At 43.5% G+C, this 22,272-nt stretch overlaps 3 protein-coding genes across 8 annotated transcripts in view; 1 reads left to right on the top strand and 2 right to left on the bottom strand.

Annotated features, from left to right (window-relative positions):
- Positions 1-66: 66 nt before the first annotated feature.
- Positions 67-2,403, bottom strand: LOC106655526 (heparin sulfate O-sulfotransferase). Of its 2 annotated transcripts, XM_014375950.2 has the most exons (7): positions 2,334-2,403; positions 1,421-1,630; positions 1,072-1,340; positions 907-992; positions 603-839; positions 380-537; positions 67-301 (listed from the first exon to the last, which is right to left on the bottom strand). In XM_014375950.2, the coding sequence occupies exons 2-7, from the start codon at positions 1,530-1,532 to the stop codon at positions 90-92; spliced, it is 1,074 nt and encodes a 357-aa protein (XP_014231436.1). In that variant the 5' UTR covers positions 1,533-1,630; positions 2,334-2,403; the 3' UTR covers positions 67-89. The 2 variants fall into 2 exon arrangements, with proteins under 2 accessions (XP_014231436.1, XP_014231435.1); XM_014375949.2 differs by lacking the exon at positions 2,334-2,403 and having other exon boundaries at positions 1,421-1,728.
- A 72-nt stretch (positions 2,404-2,475) lies between these two features.
- LOC106655577 (protein FAM102B) overlaps positions 2,476-22,272 on the top strand; it is a 51,612-nt gene continuing 31,815 nt past the window's right edge. For all 5 annotated transcript variants that reach the window (XM_023459001.1, XM_014376046.1, XM_014376045.1 and 2 more), the window contains exons 1-2: positions 2,476-3,655; positions 15,154-15,789. In XM_023459001.1, coding sequence (XP_023314769.1) covers positions 15,644-15,789 — 146 coding nt within the window. In that variant the 5' untranslated portion in view covers positions 2,476-3,655; positions 15,154-15,643. The remainder of the gene's footprint in view (positions 3,656-15,153; positions 15,790-22,272) is intronic.
- On the bottom strand, positions 11,364-14,371 carry LOC106655502 (tankyrase-2-like). The gene is made up of 3 exons (XM_014375923.1): positions 14,288-14,371; positions 11,889-12,339; positions 11,364-11,809 (listed from the first exon to the last, which is right to left on the bottom strand). Exons 1-3 carry the CDS (start codon positions 14,369-14,371, stop codon positions 11,364-11,366), a joined length of 981 nt encoding a protein of 326 aa, XP_014231409.1.

Below are 22,272 nucleotides of genomic sequence, written 5' to 3'. Positions count from 1 at the left end.
TAATATACAATTAGTTAAGTAGTGGAATTTAAAAATTAATTGCATTATTCATTCAAACTTCATCCGTCAACATTTCCCACAAGATTGATCTATTTTGGTCTTATTTTTTCATAAAAATAGCGCTGGTTTAGATCTTGGACTGAACCATTTATCACTCTCTTTTTCACTGCATGAAATTGAGATAAAGCATAATTGTATAGGTCATTTTCCATTTTCCAAACAATTGACTTTTGTATTTTTTTAACAGTTTCTGGTAGAGGCTCTATTTTTTGAGTAGTTTGTCTGAGATGAGATTTATTATCTGAAAATAAAAATGATGTATGCTGATAAATGAAAACAGATTTTTACTCATTACTCAAATGAAATAAATAGAACTTACTATGCATAAAAACATTATAAGAGCCTTTAAAAAATCTAGGCAAGACAGTTTCTAATACTTGGACAAACTCTGCCAGTTCCTCCGTAACTCCTACCAGTAAATAGTGCTTATGTAAATTGCGTTTAGCTTCTTCCAAAGCCCATTCGTTACCAATTTCCCTAAAATTAATCATGAGTCAAGAATTCTTAAATTAAATAAGTAGACACTTAAAATAAAAACTTACCAGCATGCTGGATCATGACCGCATAAAAAGGGAATTTGCAACCACATATTATTGGGATCGCAATCAGGCTGTCCATCTCTCACACACTCATCGAAAGTCTTCTTATCTCCTGACTTTCTTCTAACTAGATAAGGTCTAAAGTTATCACCGTATCTTAAAAAGTAGTAGTAAGAAACAAATCTATCTAAAGGCTTGCGTAACAAGTTTATGTACAATGGATTAGCAGCTATACCAAGCCTGAAAATAATTTCTTTGCGTTAAAATCATTTAGGGATTGTAAAAAATTTAATCATGGATCATTTACTTTTGAAAATCTAGAAAAGCCATGTGCCCATGGTAAAACGCAGGCTTGATTGAGTCCCAGTGAGTTATGTTGTGCGCAAACTGCATCTGCAAAGACAATGCAAATCAGTAAAAATTGTTTTAAATCAAAGCTGCTTAAACGAGTCGTTGAAATCAATTTAAATACCTGGTTCGGAAGAGTAAGCGTGTGCATGTTGTTCGTCACGTTGATGTGCAGGGTGTGAAATTTGTTCCTCTTGCACATGTCGTAAACCACCCCGACGAAGCTGGTCGAGCCCGTCTTGGGCACTCTGTTGTATATCACTACGTAATTGTCGTCGCTCGAAATCGGCCGCGTTTTCGGCTTCTCCTGATGCTGCTGCTGCTGCTGTTGTTGCTGCAGGTCCTTCTTGGCACCTGTGCCGACGTCGAGCTTGATCTGCTGAAGGGCATTTTCTGCGGAAGGACAAAATCGAGAAATATATTCAACGAAAAAAGAACGAGAGCCGAGAAGCCATAAAGAAGCTGTCACTAACGCAACGTCTGATTGTTTTCCTCGAGATGATTCAGGCGTAAGCTCTCATAAAGTACGATCAGTACCAGTGCCAGAATCAGGATCCATTGCAGGGAAAAGCTTCTCACTAACATTATCGTCGAGCCTCATTTGAAACGGCGCTACTTTTATGTTCGACGATTGAAGAACGAGTATTTATATCGAGTTACATCAATTCACAACGCGACGATACCTGTACGAAAAATTGCCGACAGATATATATAGGTGTATGTAGCAGTAGATGCTGCTGACACTACTGCACCACCACCAGCACCAGCACCAGCACTACCCCCCCACGCACGGCAGTGTTGTTGTCCGTTCGGAGTTCGGTTCGGAGTCACTCGCCGCGCACCCGAGATTCAGCGAGCGCCGTTTTGAAACCTGTTCGCGAGAGTTGCGAATGTGTATATGAAAGTAACCTTTCGCAATGCAGCACAAACGTCTGTACGTACGTTTTACGCTCGATCGGTAAGTCGTAGGATAATTCGCAGAAAAAGAAAATCAGATTCAAAAATGTACATCATTCGATGAGCAATCGAGAGCAATACCGCGAATCTTTTCCTTTCGATAAAGTAAAAGTAATTAAAATAGTCGTCGTCCGTTCCATTGATAAAAAGCATGAAAATCAAATTAATTTGCGAGCGATAGTTGCCGAAATTGGTCGCGCGATGGCACCACCTACCGGCAAAGTTCGCCTCGACTTGTACACTCGTTGCACATTCGCTTGCAGCTTTTCGTCATATACATACGGCACATACGCTTGCTCCGTCCCCCTCCATCGCATCAGCATCAGTAGCTTCTATCTCATTCTCGCACACGCGCGAGAATCAGCAAAAGCATCGTACGCGCACACACACATACTCGGCCGTAAATTCGCAAAGAGTGGAGATACATACACGTATATATGTATATAGATATACAAAGGCACGGGGGCATCGTCGATTCAGCTTCAACAGCAGCAGCAGCACTGTATAATATAGTAGAGGCAGCGCAAGGCAGGCCAGGCCAGGCCAGTTCGCAAGCGAGCGCGAGCGTGAAATGACGGTTGTTGCTCGCCTCTGTCAAAGTCATCGTCGTTGTCATCATCGTCATCCTCATCATCGTTATCGTCGTGCTCGTCGCAGTATATTAGTCCAAGCACGAGATATAGTTGTTAGTAGTAGATAGTCGTCGTCGTGTCGCCGCTTTTGTACTGCTGCTATATACCGATGCAACCGTTGTGTGTGTGCATGCGGACAAACTGACGCACTAACACAGGCGCGCGCGAGCATCGTGGAGTGGTGTGTCCCTTCGATATAGGCGAAATTCGTTTGATACACAAAGGGAATATACGCGATTCCACCCTTCCCCACGAGTGTGTCGTGCAGTGATAATGATAACAACGGCAGCAACGTAACGCATCGAGATTATATTCAGCAGCATCGGACGCAGAGGCGCTTTTTCCCCGTCAGTTTTTGATTCTCCACATCGACACGATTCTGCTACATACATCTGTCTGTCTGTCTGTCTCTCTCTCTACATCGCGAGTTCAAGAGCCAGACCAAAACAGAGAAGCGAAAAAAATACACATATATATGTATAACGTCAACAAACCGAGCAGTGCAGAGCGAAGAGCACAATAAGATACAGATATATAATCGACAACAACAACAACAACAACAACGACAAAAAATTAAGGCAGGCGAAACTAGTGGCGTGTGTGGTGGGCCAGTCGCATGTACACGGATAATCCACACACACTCACGCGCACGCATGCAATATAATCTGCCTTCGATTCGAGTCGTGCTGTTCCCCGTGATTAATATAATACAGTGTCTCGAGTCTCGAGTTTATATTATACGCTGCTGCACATTATAGCGTATTAAATAGCGAGATAGAGAGAGCGAGCGAGTTCAGCGGAGAATAAAATTTTAAACAAAAAAGAGGAAAGATCATTTTTGTGCTGCTGTTCCTTGTGCCACGACGATGATGATCCGCGAGCTAATCAACGCGTAGTGCTCTGTGTATATGTGTGATATCTCCATTCGTTTTATAATAATATAAGATAAAACTCGTGTGTAAGTGTGTGTGCAGTGTGTACCCGCGTGTGTGCAAATCGTCGAAAGCGCGTGTATACAGTGTGTCTCGTCGTTGTTGTTTGTTTTCGTCGTCGTCGTTGTTGTTGCCTCTGTGTACATATATACGGATCACCGAGAGCCATTCTCGCATCGATAAAGAGGTAAGTGCACTTGGCACACGGTTGTCATCGTCTTCCTTCCTTTAACGTCCAATCTCCCATGCCTGTCGCGATTTCTGATTTTCTGTCGTCGATTCGTCGTCGATTGTTGTTAACGAGTGCGAGCGAGTAAGCCTATAGTGTCCGTCCTCTCTCTCTCTCTCTCTCTCGGACGTGGCGAGTCAGATGGTCCGCGCACAGCGTCCCACGACCGTGTACCCCCCTTTTATTTATCCGTATACAAGTACTCCGAAGTATACCGAGCCATTCTTTTTGACTTACAAAAAAAATCTCGCTATATGGGCTTCTGCATCTGTAGATATGTGTGCGTGCGTGCAGCATACCCAAGTAACCCACACGTACAATTGTCGCTTACTCGTTTGTGTATGTGTGCATCGCGTACGTACACTGTACACACGCGTTTATAGTGATTTTCCCTGCAGTACACTGGTACATGGGCACGAGTATATATATTATAACCGATGCACCTGCCTGTTTATGCATGTGTACAACACACGTACACGCAATGTATAACCTCTGGCGTGCGCATCCTCTCGGTCAGCCTGCATTTCATTATCAGCCAAGTCGTATCGTACAGGGCATAGTATAGGACTTGCATCTGTCGCGAAGCTCCCCTTTTTTTTGTCTTCATTATACCTTGGCTGCTTGCAACAAGAAAAAAAATCGCCTTCCGTCGCGACGACGACTCCGAGAATTCTCGACGTTTGTGTGTGTGTGTGTATATTAGGTTATGGAAGCTTCCGAGCCGAGAAAGAAAGAGTCGGAGCCTCGGTCTCTCCTGCATTCTGCTGTCGCACGATAGTAAAAAAGATTCGTGTAGCACACATTGACACTTCGTCTCGATGCGTGTGTAACGACGGACGCTCTCGTGTGCGTGTGTATTTGATTCGTCCGAGATCGCGGCCAGAAAATGCAGCTTCTCTCTCTCTAGTTTCTCTCCTCCCTTAAAAATGTATATCCACGACCCATCGTCCGAGTATACGATACAATAATATACACTTATACTAGCTACTTAAGCTTATATATATAATGCGTACGTACGATCTTTGTCGTGTACGTGTGTATATGTGTGCGAGGCAGCGCATGTATACACACGAGCTTTTATAGGTTATACGTTATTCGTTATGCTCGCGTTGCTGCCTCGTTTCATTATGCATACTTTATGTACCGCGCTGCATCTCCACTCTGATTTTTTTTCCTCTATTGTGTACTCGTTGAGCTGCTGCTGCTGCTGTGCATTAATAATAACGCGTGCAACGATTCATACGAGGCACGAATCTCGACCCGTACGCTGGTACTATATAGGGCCTGTTGTTGCGTGCACGAGAGAGATGCTTTTCTTTTTGACGCATCGACGTGTATGTATGTATGTAGGGACATGACGTTTGGAATCGACGAAGCTATATAGGCGAATCGAAGTGAAATAGTAACAGACGGAGAAAGAGCGTTATAGGTATATCGATATATAGAGCTGAGAGGGAGAAAGGTCGCTGACACTTTTGGCCCCCGCAACCGCCACCGACGACGACGACGACGACGTATGTGTGTGCTTTCTGTTTATGAGTGTGTGTGTGTGTACACAACGAGCCTCGCTTCATTCTTTGCTCCTCGCATTGTCGGTGTGTGATATTATGAGTGATGAAACTCCGTTTCTGCTGCCACTGCTGCGTATTGATTATTTCCATCCGCGAGATCTCCGTTGTCTCTCTTTGTTGTTGTTGTTTTTTTTTTTTTTTTCGTTGAACGAATGCACGTATCAGCGACTTTTTCCGAAAAGTGATCTCCCCGTTGACGATTCGGCGAGAGCGTTGATAATTCACGCAACTGCAGTCCTCTTGTTCGGACACCATTGTTATTTATTCATTTTTTTTTTTTCGATATTACACCTGGCGCGCTCGTAGGTAAAAAAACAACGACAAAGAGGAATGGAAAAATGATCAAAAACGAAAAATTGTTCGTCCTCGAGCTTTATCGACTTTCCAACGTTTATGCCGTGGCCAAAGTCCAAAAAAGAAGGGCCGTTTATTTCACTCGGCAAAGGATTTTTCTTTTTTTCTTTTTTTTGTATCATGCGCTGTTCGTAAGGTTGTTCGTACTTATGCACGAGAAGGATCGAAATCAAGGCTAACGAGAAAAGCGAGATAGCGACAGCGGACTCGAGAAGGATAATTGGGTGTATCGAATTTTTTTTTTTCAAAGTACCCATTACTCGTATAAAATTACTCGTGCGCCATTTTCGCGAGTCGTCTCTCTCGATGGATAGTATACACGTTATTATAATTACGCGATTAGATTATCTCTACGCGTTAACGAAGTATCGGATTCGCGCGGAGGCAGAGCTGAGCAAAAAAAAAAAAGATAACGACGTCGTGCAAATTGTGATTTCGACAGCGCGACACGACGAAAGGAGAGAGCAAAAAAGAAAAGAAAACTCGCACACCTTCGAACGAGTCCGTGTATATAAAATACGAGTCGAAAGAAGGAAAAAAAAAGAAATGAGAATGCAGCTTCTCCGTTGCGTCACATGCACGACGCGCCTGCCAGTAAATATATATTATTATTGCAATCGGGTGCGCGCACAGGTGGTGCGCGACACGCTGACTTTTCGTAACGTCGATTTGGAAATCCGAAAATAGTGCGAATTCTGTACATTGTGATGTATGCGTTGATGTACACCGTGGTTGATATGTCGCCGACAGGTGGCGCATAACTAAAATTATCGTGCCCTTAAAAGAAGTAGTCGAGTTTAGTCTTTAAGTATAAGTAACATTTATCTTGTAAGTTTGTCCACCGCAAAATTTTTTTTAGCCCTGCCGATATCGCAAGGGACGCAGACCGAAAAAGTGAAGCACAGATACAGCCGACAAAATGACGAGAGACGATATTATGTTTGAATTGAGTAGCTCTTCAATTAGTTTTGACGTCCTGATGAGCTCGTCAAGAAAATATCGAACTCTCGTATACAAATAAAGAAAAAATACGACTTTTTAGCGCTCCTTTTTTTCCTCTCTCCTTCTCCAGCTAACGATCTAACTGGTATTTTTTCATTTTTTTCCCCCATTGAAAAGTACAACTCATAATATAAAAGTGAGCGAAACAGAGTCGAGCTGCGAACAGAAAATGCGAAATAGTCAATAGCGAAATCATTCTCGCGTGCATTTTTCTCGTTCCTCTGTACACTCGTACCTATTTTTGGTGCTCGTTGACATTTTTTTTTCTCTCTGTCTCGCGCTCTGTTGAATCGTTAACCTCTTGGGATGTAGAGGTATATATACGGCAACGCGAAACGAATCGTAACTAGATTTTGCAAACGTACGTTCGGAGATCGAGACACATTGCAAAAGTTGCATTTCTCGTTCTAGAGTACACGTAAACGAGATAGAGGTGGAAAAAGCGAATAATCGAGCCCGGGTCTCGTGTCTTTGCTGCGAGCTTTTCGCGATGCACACGAGTCGTGCATGTCGCGATAACTGATCAAATTTTCATCGGCGAACTCTCGTCGCAATTATGCTCCTCGTGTAGATACGTTTCGCGTATAGATGGTAGTAAGTGTACGTCTATTTCGAATCGGGAATCGAACGAGTAAAATCGATGTAATTACACTTTCTGCGGGTACAACAATGTAAACACACTCGAATCGATCGACTTGTTTGTTTCAAAAGTAGACACGTACATATAGGTACCGACTGCAGCAACAGCAGCAACAGCGGTAGCAGCTACACGAAATTGCAAAAATTTACAACGATTAGGAGAACCGCGACGACTCGTCGTTGTCGTCCAGCTCGATCAACGATCGAGTATATCATAGATATTAATTGAAAAAGTTTCCGGAAAAGGCTTATCTAATCTTATCGCGGAGCCGCTTCGTCGACGCACGCTCGATCACGAGCGCTTAAAAAAGTAATTATTGCCGCTTTAATAATCGAAAAATAGATTTTTTTCTGACACCTGAGAGCGTGTGCTGCTGCCGCTGCAGCATATTGTAAGCGATATTCACACTCGTGTGTTCACGTGCGGAAGCGTCTACATCATCGTCGTCGTCTGCCCGTTAATCATTTTTTTTTCCTCTTCATATATTCATACGTGTGTGTGTATGTTCGATGCACCACACGTTCGAGCAATTAACGCATGTAATTTCATTCGTAAAAATATAATAAAACCGTCAATTAGCGAAGTCGCACAGACGCCGTGTGTTGTACGCGTCGCGCCATTGAAATTCCACGACACTTGTGTAGTCGTCGTCGACGTCGTGTCCACGCACACACACACCCACACGACGACGACGCGAAACAATTAGACTCCGCTGCAGTAATAAAACAGCTGCAAGCTCGTATCATCGTCATATGCAACACGTGCGCATATTCGGGCGAACGATGAAAATTCGCGCAAAATCGGACCTTACGCGATAAAAGAATTCAACGGCGATTTTCCTCTTTTCTGCATAATTGCGTGCGTATATAGCTTAAAGCTCCGATGATAAATCACCTCTATAAATTCGAAAATAAAAGCGTCTTTAATGCTTGCAGTGGAAACGTCGATAAATATTCCACGTGTAATCCATTAATTCTCGGCAATTCTCATACACGACCAAAAAGAAAGCGACGTTTTCTCCTCTCTTTATCCGCGCCAAATATATACAAAGCACAACTTTGCTCCGAGCGCGTATCATCGTAGCGCAAACGTCGGAAACAAAAAAAAAGCTCCTTTTTGCAAAGAAGAAGTCGCGCGGCAGGCTGTATCGGTTCGTCGTATTGTAATACCCGGAGCTGGCTGGCTGCATTTGTGGCACGACGCGCATACGTATGCTTAATGTGACAGTTCGCAGTTCTCGCGCTTTATATCTCATTATGAGCTATATAGCTGCAGCAGCAGAGTATTATTATAAGCGGGCGCAGCAAACGACGACGACGACGAGGAGATATCATATGTATTGTATAGTATATATATAGCAGACCGCACACACAAAGTTGGCTTTGATTTCAGCCAGTGACATGTGCCTTTTTCACGTCGACTTAAGCGTATACATATTTTTTCTTTTTTTTTTTTTTTTTTTAAATGCGTACTTATCATAATTAATTGTAATCGCGTTTTGTATATATATAGCCCAAGCGTTGCAATTACAAGCGCTGTTCCTGCATACGGCTCGCTGCTGGCGGCTGGTTTTCTTCCTCGTGTGCGCTTCGTTGCGTGTTATCATCATCGTGTGCATTATTAAAAGCTCGTATGACGATTCGATTGCCGCCGCCGCCGCCGAGGATCACTCGAGAGCTCACATGCGCGTGGCTCGTGATTTAAGCGACGTTATGTGTACCGAGTTTATGGCTCTCTCACTTGCTCGTAGTACCGTGTACGCTGCTATAATAGCTCGTCGTTAATAATTTGCTCATATTTTTAGAATCGTACGTAATCGCGACGGTGTGTTTTTCGAGAGAGCGAGAGAGAGAGAGAGAAGAACTCGTAGCGATGATTTCAATTTTTTTATGATTCTTTTTCTATACGTACTCGACGACGAGTATATCTGTGTTTTACACAACAATAGCTCTCGATCGTTGAGGCACGAGTTGAAACAAAACGAAAGCGCAAAATTTTTTTCAATTTCGCGCTTTTCAGACAGCCACTCATCGTCGCTCTTTTTCTAAATTAAAGAATTACCGCACGTGATCGACGCGACTGACGCGTGAGTTTTATTTTTTTTCTCACAAACATCGCCTCGTTATTAATTCTTATCTATAATTACATTTTACCACTCATGGGCTCGGGTGGTAAAAATTCAATTAATAATTTTTTTCTTTCCTCACCGCCGACGCTCGTAAAAATTTATATATTAGATACGTAAACGCGATTGCCTTTCGTATAAACCCGCGAGCGGCGCGCAAACAAAATCATAAAAATGTATATTATATTCCCGGCGACGTTTCGAGCTTAAAAGTGACTTAGCAAATGATATACACCGAGTGCTGCAATTATTAATTTTTGCGAAATGTATCCCGTATATATAATCGCGCGCGCGCGCGCCAATGAGTCAGTGGAGCAAGAGGGAAAGAGATAAACTGCTTAAATAGGACTTATAACAAAGTCTTTTCTCTTTTCTCTCCCCCCGCTTAACTGAGGCTTTTCAATCTCTCTCTGTCTCCTCTCCCTCGGCCATTGTAAAATGTAAAGCGGAAATTTTTTCGGTGCGAATCTTCTTGCCATTAGTCATCGCTAGAGAAGCGATGAGAGATTCGCGCAGAGGGGGTTTTTGTTTTTATAAATGCAACGAGATTACAAAGTTTATGTGTGTATTTGCGCTCGCATTGTTTGCACAAAATGCGGAGAGAGAGAGAGAGAGAAAGGGAGAGAAAAGATTACGGACTTTTAGAATGTCAATAAATCAAAATGATAATTGACGACACAATGTGTATAAAATGAGCGAGACGTGTTTACAAGTGCGCGATTGATAAACAGCTCTCTTTCTTTCTCAAAACAACGAGACGCTCTTGTGTACACAGGCTTATTCAATATTGTTATTCAATTTCTTTATTTTCTTCTTATTTTTCGTGCACGATGAATTTATGAACCTGTCAGCGCCAACTCGATTTCAGATTAGTTTCGTTTCGTTTTTTTTTTTTGCTCCGATAGAAGCCTGTATACCGATTTAATTTCCAAAGAGTCTCGGGTACATAAAGAGAAGAAGTTCTCTGCCGCTACCGTCTGGACATCTACCAACAAAAAAGAAAGAAAGAAAGAAAGAAGGAAAAAAAAATAATAATAAAGAGAGAGCTGTGCGATATTACCGAGCGAATATACGGCATTGAGAGATAAGAGATTACCTCGTGGCGGTGTGTGTGTGTGTGTGTATACATAGGCTCGTGGCAGCCACTCTCCGTATGACATGCAGCAGCAGCAGAAAGAGGGAGAGAGAGAGAGAGCAGAGGCAGACTGCTACATTATAAGTCGGATGTCGTCTGACCTTGGGCATCCGTTTCGTTTGCCAAGTCTCGAAGAAAATTGCCCGCGCGCACGGAGTCGCGGCATAAGGTAGTCTCGCGAAGAGCGGCTTTCGCTCGTTCCTCTCCCTCTCTCTCTTACTATATATCTCTCGGTGCTGCCGTACTCACTTTTATTTCGATCGCTCGAGCCTGTGAGTGTGTTCGATCGTAATGCCACACACACAGACATCACGTTTTTCCCTCTTTGCAAAAAAATGGACGGATGAAAATGCGTCGATACTTTTCCAGCATTTTTGGGGACTCTGCTGTTCACAGCCCATATCTCGAAAAAGTAAATATTAGGACATGATGGATTTTATTGAAACTGGCAGTATAAACTGATTTTTGAATTATGAGTTGAGTTTTAAATTTTACTTGATTCGATTTAAATTCATCAAAGTTCAGCGAAATGGATCGATTCAGATATTATTATGCGTTCATATTTTTAGTTTAAATACTATTCATCATTTTAAAATACTTCCTAGGTGTATTTGAAGTTTTTTCGTTTTCTCGAGTTATACTCGACTCGAATCCGACTCGAGTAAAGAATAAAAAAAACTGAAAATGTATTTTTTGCTTTCAATTCATTTATTCGAGTTGCATCATTGGTAAATACGTTATATTAAATAATATATTACAATTATGCTTATTGCCAACGTGTCATCATTTTCTCTGCAAATTACATGCAGAGCAATCCTCTGCGTCGGAAAAATTCGTATCTAATCTATCCTCACAACAGCAATCTCGTGTCGAGTCCTTGGTGTGGTGGTCTCGCGAATCTTCGAGCCGACGGACTCGTACTCGTCGTTGCTGCTGCTGCTGCTGCTGCTGTCCAGCTTATAAAACATCTCCTCGACGTCGTAGTCGTGGCTGCGGTACATGAAGTGCAGCGGAATCACTACCACCTCGTTGGCCACGAAAGGATCGGCGCCTCGTCTCAGCAGCACACTGACCACGTTCTTGTTCTCGCGGAGCAGTGCCAAGTGCAGCGCCGTGTTGCCGTTCTTGTCCCAGGCGTCGACTCGCACCGGCCGACGTTTTTCGTCGCAGACGTCGAACAGTAGTTGCAACGAGTCGCCGTCGTCCTCGAGCAGTGTCCCAGATCCAAGGCCAGGTGCAGCGGCGTGTTGCCCAACGTGTCCCGGGCGTCGACCTGCACCGACCGCTGAAATTTGTAATTGACGTCGAAGAACATCTCCAGCAGGTCGTCGTTGTAGTTCCCGCCGCAGATGACGTGCAGAGGCGTGTGTCCGAGGCCGTTGGCCAGATTCGCGTCGCTCCGTTCCTCAGCAGTGAGGCGGCCGTCTCGTTCTCGTGGTTGGCCAGGGCCAGGTGCTGCGGCGAGTCGCCCGTCTCTCTCACCCGGAGATTCGAGTCCAGGCCGAGATCCAGATGCTTCCGGACGATGTCTTTGCGGCCGAACCGGCAGGCCACGTGGAAGTGAGTCAGGCCCGACTCGTCGCTCCGATTCGCGTCCGCGGCGTCGTAAACTCGAAACAGATGATCGATCAGCTGGTGGTACTCGTACTTGGCCGCGACGTGCAACGGAGTCGTGTAACGCGACACGGGCTTGCCTGCTTGATCGAGGTCGGCTTTGTAGCCGCTCAATGCCACGAACTCGATGAATCGTCCTCCTCGAGCGCAACTAGCTTCGTCGTCCATGTAGTATATGGAATCGAAGAGAAGTGACTCGACCTGTTCGTGCGAGAAAACATCTCGAAGGTTTGGAAGTTCGCCCTCCCAGTGGCTGATCAAGAGATCGACTTGACGGAGAAAAGCGATTCGCTCTCCTATTTTGTTCCAGTTGAGATTATCTCGCAAGCTCTTCAATTTTTCATCGGACGTCGACGCTTATAAAATTTATAATATTTGCTATTATTTTCACCTGAATCGCGGCGCCGTAGCTAGTGCTGAAATGAACCACGCGGTCGAGGCTGTCACGCGTACGGTGTACAAAAATGGAGTGTCACTCGGTGCTCTTACCTCGTGGTCGTAAAGTCAATTGATCTTCCTATTCATTTCGATCCAAGTATCTAAGTTGGAGATTACAAAGAACACGTGGTCGAAGGTGAAAGTCCCCAGCGTAGTAGGCCCATGACCAGACATACAGGCCCAATAGCGACTCCGACTGCGAGAGAGGCAGTCGCAGATGCATATAATACAGAGCGCGCATCTATACCATATTAACTTCGAATGAACCTCGCTCTCATTTTTTTCGTATACTTTAACTTTTCAATTCAATTGCGTTGCAATACATACTTTTATAGCACTGCGTGGCATAAGTTCACATCTATGGCACGCTTTTCGGTGGCATAAGTCGCACATTCTGGCACCGCTGCGTTCGCATCACACTCGCATACGCTCGTGCGCTAACCTCACTTCGCGCTACCAGAAAGTGCGACTCATGGCTCGGAAAAGGGGGCATAAATGTGAACTTTGCACAGTACTATAAAATGTTGTTCGATACTCGGGCCATAGGGGACACTTTTCGGCCCAGCTATTAGGACCCTCGCTGCGCTCGGGCCCTAAACTACGCCGTGCCAAAAAGTGTTACTTATGGCACTTGTATCGAAAATTACTATTTTTTTTAAATTTATATCATCAATGCGTTCAGATACATTTTGAGATATTTCGCTTTAAACGATTGGGCGCTTGTCATCTTGCACACGCACACGCAGCAACGTGCCGAACTTACCCAAAAACACAGCCCAATGTAAATAAATGTATAAATCTCGTCCGTCTACGTATAATAGTTATTGCGATATACGATAGCATCGAGAGGTTCGTTAAACCTCGCGTTTATACGAAAACACCCACTCTCTCTCTCTCTCTCTCTCTCTCTCTCTCTCTCTCTGTCTGCGTCTCTCGTTTACATAGACGCGACGGATCGATGCCGCGATGATGATGAGGTTCTTCTGGAATTCGTCGGCGGTGTATATACTGTGTAGTGCATCGACAATCGTGCGTATTATTTACCGAACGCAAGAATAGAATGACTCGGTGCTATTTTTTTTTGTATGTATAATGTACGCGCCCGCGCGCTCGCTCGCTCAGACACGATCGGTACACCTTTTTAAAAAGTGCGGAATTCCATTGGATCGTCTGCGTATGCGTGTGTATATTTATTTTGCAATGCTCGACGTAGCTCGTTCTCGACTTTGACTATCGATGATTTATAGGCGGAGAAAAATTTACCAATTATTTTTATTATTATTTTTTTTTGTAACGACAAAGCCGCGCCGCTTTTCGCGTGAACAAATGTATATAATTATTTAAAGAGCCGCGCGCGCGCGGAAAGCAACATTAGAGCCGTTTCAACGCGGCGAAAACGATCGTCTTCCACCCATGCACACACATAGCCGAGCCCCCCGAGAAGAGACGGAGTTTACCCAACTCTCTCGACTCTTTGGAGGAAGAAGAGAGTCTAAGATTACGAACTTTTGTTTGTTTGTGTGTGTGTGTGTGTGTGCGCGCGCGTATACCTAAGTGCGCGCGAGCGATATATTTTACCGTGTCTTTTCACACCGCGCGAGAGAGAAGAGAGCTTATAATACGTTCGCGGTGTATATACGAGCGCAAGCACACCGCGAGACGGGGCCTATAGAGATACAAGCATACCATAAAAGCTTCTCGAGCGACCTACTTTTCCGCGGCAGTGGAAGAAGTTTGCATCTTCTTCTTCTTCTTCCTCTTCTTTTTTTTCTGCCTTAGTATACGCCTTGTGCATGTTATATGTACGAGGCATACATCTCGCGAGATCATTAAAATTTCACGCGCGGAGTAGCGGGGTAGAGCTTCGATCCCGTAGCGCCGCCGCATCTTTTTCGTGCGAACTCGTGGGGGCAAACGTAAGGTGAATTATTCATACGATATGGTAAACGAGCGCCGAGAGTGGGTGCACCCGAAATTCAAGGATTGCTTCTTCTTCTCGCCTCGTAAATTCGAATCGATAATTGAATTATTTCGAAGAGCGAGAATTTTACGTTGATGTAGACTAACAGCTGTATTAAAAATCTCTTTTAAATTGTCGCGTACACGCGCCGCTTACCGATGCATTATTACGAAGTATACTTTGTTTGATCGTCGAATCCTTTGCCTGTACCACGAGAAGAGAGAGAGAGAGAGAAAATTCAGATTGTCTCATGATGCGCTTACGGCGGTAGTGTTAAGCTCTCTCGGAACTTAATCACGACGATGGTAATGATAATCGCGCGCGCAATATGCCACGGGACAAAATTATCCAAGGCGAAACTTGAACTTTGGCCGCTTCAACGTCCACTTACGGCCACTTGAGAGCCTCGCTTAAACTGTATCATAAAGTTCAATTCAGCCTGCAATTAGCTAATCGCCCCTTTCGAGCTTGAGAGAGAAAGAGCTGCAGCTCCTGGATTCTATACCCCTGCATTACCCTACGCAACCCGTCCCCTCCCTCACAATTTTCTATTTAAAATACCAAAAAAATTTCTATACTCGAACTAATCGCAATCGTCTCTGTTTTTTGTTCTGCAGATACACACGATAGAGGAGCACGACACGACGACGTGCGGGGCGAACGAAGGATCACGACAAAAGAAAAACACATCGTCGAGTCTTCTTCGAGGCCGCGCGACAAAGGAGAGATATCCATGCTCTTCATCTTCCGCACTGTCCGCGTAACAATGCCGTCTGAATAATATAAATAAAGAAAACAAGTGAATCCGATGCCCGGGAGCAGCCGTGTCCGATAATTTTTCAAAGGCCCGGCTACTCTTTTTTCCATTTGTAACGAGATTTCTTTTTGTTTTTAAATACGCCTTACACATATTTTTAATTAATCGCGCGTGAAAAAGTAAGGGCTGAAAAATCTTCCTCTCGTTTCTTATTACATAAATACTCGTCAAAGCCAAAAGAGCCAACGACACAAAAAAACAAAGGGTGCGGGGGTTTGGACAAAAAATCGGTAATGGGGATGGATTGACAAAGTCGAAGAAGTGCGCGTGTGAGAGAGAGAGAGAGTAATATGGCTTTCATGATGAAGAAGAAGAAGTACAAATTCTCCGTCGAGGTGGGACTGGAGGAGCTGAGCGCCGTGTCGTTCGTCAGCGCCGTGCTGTTCGCCAAGCTGAGGCTGCTCGACGGTGGCTCCTTCGTCGATCACTCAACGAGGTTAGTATATCGATGATTGTTAATTGGCGTTTATTGCCCGTATCGAGATTACGGCTGTACTATACACATCCTTGATTTCGTTGGTTCGTTTGTTTTTTTATACTTCGCAAATGATGTACTTTTTTTTTCTTCTGTTTAATGATACGATAAAACGCCATTAGGATTACGCTTTCGCATCTCGTTTCGGTTTTTTTCATATAGGTAGCAGTGCATTATCTAAGGTCAATGCAAGATATTAATGTTCTTCTTTCCGACTCACATTTATATCTAAAAATTAAGCTTTATTTCCGAGATTTCCTGCAAGTTTGGAACTGAGTGACAACCTATTATTCATATAAATGTGAGCGCATCGATGTATTTATGTCGCGTGTCGGACTCATCTCCTTTTGAATAAATTCACGCGCATACTTTTTACGACTGAGGATAATAAAAAAAAACGATGCATCGATCTCGCGCTCTAGAAGGATCATTAATGAAACATGAGAATTTCATAAACGACGAGAGCTCGCGGTGAATAATTAAATTAATACTTCGACTGCGATTGGTTTATTACGAATTTAAACGAGCTCGTTTTATCATTGTAATTTTTTTATTTTCACTTCTTTGTTGTTCTCGATCGATGCTCCGATCTCGTATACGTGTATACTGCGTACTAATGCACCGAAAGCTCGATTACATCAGTATTTTATTTTTTTAGAAAATAAAAGGAAACGCCATTAGGCGAACGGCTCGCTTTACTTCGTACACATGAACGTATTATTACGACAATAATTAACGGTTGTTCCGAGCGATTTTCACCTGTTTTGTCTCGAGGCTATCTAGGCTTACCCGCAAAAATGTTTCTGCAGCGTCACCGTGTAAACACACATACAAACGTACATGATTTTCCGCATCGAGATGACACTCTTCTTTTTTCTTTCATATACAATACATAGCATGCATTGCGCCACGGCTCATAATGGTGTATCGCGTTGCACCGAGCAGTAAAACGACGCCTGGTCTCTCCGTGGGTTGCATGCGTTTCTTTTTCTCTCTCTTTTTTTTTCGTTGCCGTCGTCGTTGTTTGCTACCACTCTTGTGTGGTTAATGTACAGCTCGATAATGATAATAATGGGGAGTTCCGTTTACTGTTAAAAAAAGAGAAGAAAATACAGACGCGCAAAAAAGAAAATTCCTCGTTCGCGTGCCACATGTCGTCTTGTTTACATTTTGATTTTTTAATCCTCGCGTCACGAAAGCTCCCGTTCTCTCTCTCTTTCTCTGATTGTCGTCGATCGACCGTATAATATACGGGATACAACGTAAAATGTTTCGAGACAACGGAGGTATTATTACGGCACCTTTGTTGTTGTTTTTACTACGCGTACGAAATAAAAAAAGTAACGTGCGTGTTCTCGAGCAACTCAGCTCGCGAATCTACACTAGTATCTCGAGAGCTTTAGGGATCGATCGCGTGGAGCTCGAAAACATTCGTAAAACTCGTTCGCGAGCTCGTCCTTGTTTCGAATCAATTAAATTCATGGAATATTTGCGCAGCACGACCCGTGTACTTTTTCGTTCCAGCGGTAATTATAGTACAGCTCTGTATGTAACGCAATAAAGGGTGTTTCGCGCGTCACGTCGAAGCTCTGTGTATATAGGTATATTATATCCGCGCGTGACAACGACCTTCGATATCGCATAGGTGAAGCCGCGAAGCTTCTCCGTATGTGCAGTCTCGTGCGCGACGACGATACTATCGTGAAACTGGGCCACGTAGTACACACGACGACGACGAAGCTAATGCGATTCGACCGATTGCAGCGGGGCTATACGTGTGTGTGTGTGTGTAAATATGCATCACATTAACACGGCTTGCCGCATTTACGACATGTGCTTTATTAATTAGGGGGGAGGCTTGACGACGACGACGACGACGACGGGGTCAGTCATTCTCTCTCCTGTTCTCGCAACACCCCTGCGCGACTAGGCCAAGTCCGTTTTACACTTTCCTTATTTTTTTTTTTTTTTTTTTAAAGTGAGAGATGAAGAGAGACGCTTATAGGTAAACGACGCGTCGATGACATTGTTCGATCTATCTAACTCTCTGTCTGGATTATTTTTTGATGATATTACTATTTTTCCTAATTGAAAAAATTAACATACATCAAGTGATTACAAAATTGTACAATTTTCACTGGTAATATCGATAAAGTCGAATTTGACATTCTATCTGGTACTATCTGGTCAGGCGAATTTCGAACTATAAGAGTTTTTGATACAATTGACGAATAAGATTTTACCAATGGCATAATATCTGGTTTCGGTGGATGACGATGATTCTGGGGCAGAAAAATCGCACTGAAAATGGCATCGTCGCGAATTTCCAATTTTTACACACAGGGATGGGTTCGCTATGTATATAGCAGCCCTGTACAGCTCTAAATATATTCGACGCGCGACTTTGATAGCTTCGGAAAGGGAACGCGCAACGCGTGCACCTATATTATGATTAACGACGACCGCGTACACGAGCGCAGCAGGGCTTTGTCTACATAGATTGCTCCGTACACCCATGTGGTATGCAATATACGGCGCTACCCACGCACAAACGAGAATCGACAGATAGAGAGAGAGAGAGAGAGCTTTCAGCGTATACATCACCATCGCCCTTAATGTAACAATATATAAAGCGAAGATGTGTAACGGAACGAAGAGTAAGCGAACGCGAAAAATTCGTCTATTTTACGTATCTGCGCGCGTTCGTATACGTACAACAGTTACGAAGCACTCGAACTTTTAAAAATAGATAGACGAGAGAGCTTGGAACGGGGCTTTTAGCCGAGAGATAGAGAGAAAAGGAGTATACATAAGCATTACGGCACGCGCATGGACAATATTGACGCAGACGCGCGGACACGTGCTCGAGAGGATCGTATATAATAATGGTATTTATGTATCCGCTCGTTGTGGTACTTTTCCCGAATTATCGTTATACGATTGCAAAATCTAATTCGGAGTATCGCATGCGCAATGTATATATTACGATGGACCGTACACCCACTGGCGCGTAATCGTAACGAGTCCAAATGTTTTGGCAAAGTCCCGAAAACACGTGACACTCGCGAGTCATCGCATCTGTACGTTGCCTCGAACGCGATATAAAAAAAGGGCGCATTAGGCGCTTTTCACGATTTTCAGCGCGACGAGTCGATTCAACACGGTGTCGCGCTGCTTTCTCGTTTTTTCGTCCTTGTTCTAAGCATTGCTATAACTTGTGTATGTGGCGCTAGATTATACCGTAAAATGCATATAATCGGTATAGCGTTGTTTCGCTCGATCGAGTGTGAAATGACTTCCTTTTCTCGAAAAACAATTTTGTCTAGTCCGCGTAAGTTTGAAAAGACAAATTTTAATTTCGATACGATACTTTTTCATTCTTTCCGATTCTTTTACTTGACAAGAATCGCAGATTTCTGTAAGTCGCAATCTCGCATAGCAGCGTCGATAATGCCATGATATACGCAAAGCGCAAACCTGTAATTATTTCGCGAACTTTCATCATTCGCAATACTCGCCGTGTACAACGATCGAGGCGTATTTGCGCAAAAATCGTCGTGCACCGCTGCCACTGCCACCGTCACTGCACTCTATACAGCTACAGAGTCCCGACGACGGCACTGCATATATAATAAATATCATCGGGTAATTTACGTCCCCGGCGCGATATTACACCGAAAGAGCCCAGCTATAATACATAGAGAATTATAAAACCCGCAGCAGTTCTCAATTGTTACAAGGATATCGCTTGTGTTTGCGCAGTCGAGTTATAAAATGCGATACCGTGCCTTTACAACTCTATATACAAAAGATTGTAGACTTTATGTATATACCTGTGCATATTTACGTGTGTGTATACGATCGATCGATCATTTTTTCATTTTGTTCCGACGATGACGTTTTCGGTTGAGAGAGATCCTTGAGCGGAATTTTTCGCAGAAACGCGCATAGCCACCGACACTCGAACATTTGAATGACTTCCAAAATTTCTCGCGCGCGCAAAATCCAATTTTCGTCGAAGGCAAAAATTCCGGTGAATCGCGCGTCTGTGTGTGCGATTACCTGCGGCTGTGAACGTCGAGAAGAATTGAAAAATTTTGATCTCGCTCCAAGCTGCTTTCTTCGTCGCGGATCGATTCTGACACACGCTCGTTTTTGGTTGTTATTAATATCAAAGGGTATAAAGCTTCGTCTCTTATCTCTCAGGAACCGTCCACTGCGTGTATGTATTTTACCGTGCCGAGTTTATTTATACAACTTTTCATTTTTTCTCTCTCGAAACATCTTACCCCCGAGCGCCTCTCGATACTTTTACTTTCTTTTTCTCGCACGATGGCTTCTCGGCTGCGCTTGGCTCGAGTCCAAGAGCGCACATATACGTATACGAGTTCGATTTTCCGCGTGTACACACAGGCACGCGTATCGCAGCGCGCATAAAATTGCGTGCGTAGGTATACGTGGAAAATTTTGCAGATACGTATACTCGTTCGTTCGTTTGTTTTTTCTTATACTCTTTGGTTCAACCACGTCTGGATGCATAAAAATTTGGAATTTTCACTTTGATACCCGAGCGTCGAAAAGTCGTAAAATTACATTGTTTTCGTTCGTGGGGTATACGGTTAATAAAAAAAAAGTAGTACTTTCTATGCAGCGAGTGCTCGAACGATAGGAAGATCTTTTTGTTCTCGACTCGTTGTTTTACGATATATATCGAGAGACTATAGAGTTCGTTAACGAGTCTGACATTGCGTAACAAGCGTATCGACGAATTTTTCGACGAGCTATAAAATTGGTGAAAGATCGCGTCCATGTTAACACGCTTCTCTTTTTTTTTCTTTCAAAGTTCCGCATCAAAACAAACACGACGTGTGTCATATCAAAGATTAAAAAAAATTGTGTCTCTCAAATTTTTTAACATAAATCTTCGTTGTCTTCGCGATCATTAATCTTCTTCAATCCAGTGTCCACGTATATTCCATATACGCCAAGAAAAGAGTCTCGAAATATCGTTTTGAGAACAGCAGCTCGAACCATGACCTTTTTTTCCTCTTTCTCTCTCTCTTCGCTTTGAACAGATTACGCTCGAAGCAAACAAATATATATGCGAGGTAAATACAGGATTATCCATTTGCAGAAGCACTTCGGATTGCACACCCACGGTCGGGGGAAGCTCGCGCGCTGTGTTTATTGGGAGCTAAATAATCGCCCTCGCGGCACCCTTTTACACTTCGAGTTGTATACTTTTCGAATGATTTTCATGTGTTACGCAAGCTCGGAGTTCACTTTTTTACTGAAATAAAATTTTAAAGTTTATTACTATTGAGCAAACGAAATTTTTTTATCCATTTTTAATGGAAGAGCGAGATTAGAGCTTTACGACAAAAGATAAAAATACACGGTATGGACCTCAATTTTTTCTCTTCTCTTTATTAAAATAACGAACTAAAACTACTCCGAATCGCCTCGTAGCTTCTGATAATATTCAAATGCGAGAGCTAAATGTAAATTTCATGAGCGGCGAAAAGCTCTTCTCTCTCGAACGTCGCTTCGAACACGTCTGCGATAAACTAACGAATAAAAAAGGGAAAGAGAATCGAACATTCGACGTACGATCGTTCGTTTTATTCGTTAAAATGTAGTTCAGTCTACGTGGATTTGCACATTGTCCTGTCGACATGTCTCGTATTATTATGCATCGTAATGAGGAAATGCCCGACTGTGCCGAAGGTTCGTCTATCGTCGCTACACGGGCTACGCACCGCCTATATATATTTTTTTTATATAATGTATCGAGTATAAAATTGTAGCTCGCGAGTGACGATGATGAAAAAAAAAAAATCCAACGCGCGTGTCCCATATAACGTATCCTGGGTCGTCCATTACCTTTGACTTTCTTCAACCGCCCACTTCCGTTTGATCGTCTCTCGCAATGGATATTCTTGTTTCTCTTTTTTTTTCACTTATTTTTGCAAGCTCGTTGATTTTTTTCTTCTCTATCTCTCTCTCTCTCTTTCATGAGCGAGTATCAATCGAGAGCAAAAATATTCCATATTATACACATGGGCGGACGAGCGGCCTACCTTTCATCGTCATCGTCATCGTTATCTTCTTGTTCTCGCAAGCACACACACACACATACACAGTTTCTATATATAGGTTTTCAGAGACACCGCCCCCCGCATGCACAAAGAGGCGAACGTACTCCGTATATATAAGCCGCTCGGTTTATACCACGTGAATGTACATAATATCTCAACCTTCCCCCTGAAAAAGCTCAATGCGCCTGCCTGCCTCGCAAGCTCTCTCTCTCTCATATGCATGATAAAACACGCGCGTGGGACGACGACGACGATGTTGTGGGCTACATGACGTACTACTACGACTGCCTACGTACATTATACACGCTTTTGCCTCTGTACGCGCGCGTATATGTGTATTTAGTAG

The sequence above is a fragment of the Trichogramma pretiosum genome, unplaced genomic scaffold, assembly GCF_000599845.2.
Source record: "Trichogramma pretiosum strain Unisexual culture from Peru unplaced genomic scaffold, Tpre_2.0 scaffold73, whole genome shotgun sequence".
In the NCBI taxonomy this organism is placed as follows: Eukaryota; Metazoa; Arthropoda; class Insecta; order Hymenoptera; family Trichogrammatidae; genus Trichogramma; species Trichogramma pretiosum.
Note: the sequence above shows the minus strand (reverse complement) of the source record. Positions and strands in the feature narration are given on the sequence as shown.

Coding starts and splice junctions, on each gene's coding strand:
- LOC106655526 (XM_014375950.2), bottom strand. CDS start 1,532: ATGTTAGTGAGAAGCTTTTCCCTGCAATGGATCCTGATTCTGGCACTG. Junction 993..1,071: donor CGCTTACTCTTCCGAACCAG/GTATTTAAATTG, acceptor TTGTCTTTGCAG/ATGCAGTTTGCGCACAACAT. Junction 302..379: donor TTATAATGTTTTTATGCATA/GTAAGTTCTATT, acceptor TTTTATTTTCAG/ATAATAAATCTCATCTCAGA.
- LOC106655502 (XM_014375923.1), bottom strand. CDS start 14,371: ATGCACAAGGCGTATACTAAGGCAGAAAAAAAAGAAGAGGAAGAAGAA. Junction 12,340..14,287: donor TCTTCCACTGCCGCGGAAAA/GTAGGTCGCTCG, acceptor TCGCACGAACAG/GTCGAGTCACTTCTCTTCGA. Junction 11,810..11,888: donor GCCAACGGCCTCGGACACAC/GCCTCTGCACGT, acceptor TACAAATTTCAG/CGGTCGGTGCAGGTCGACGC.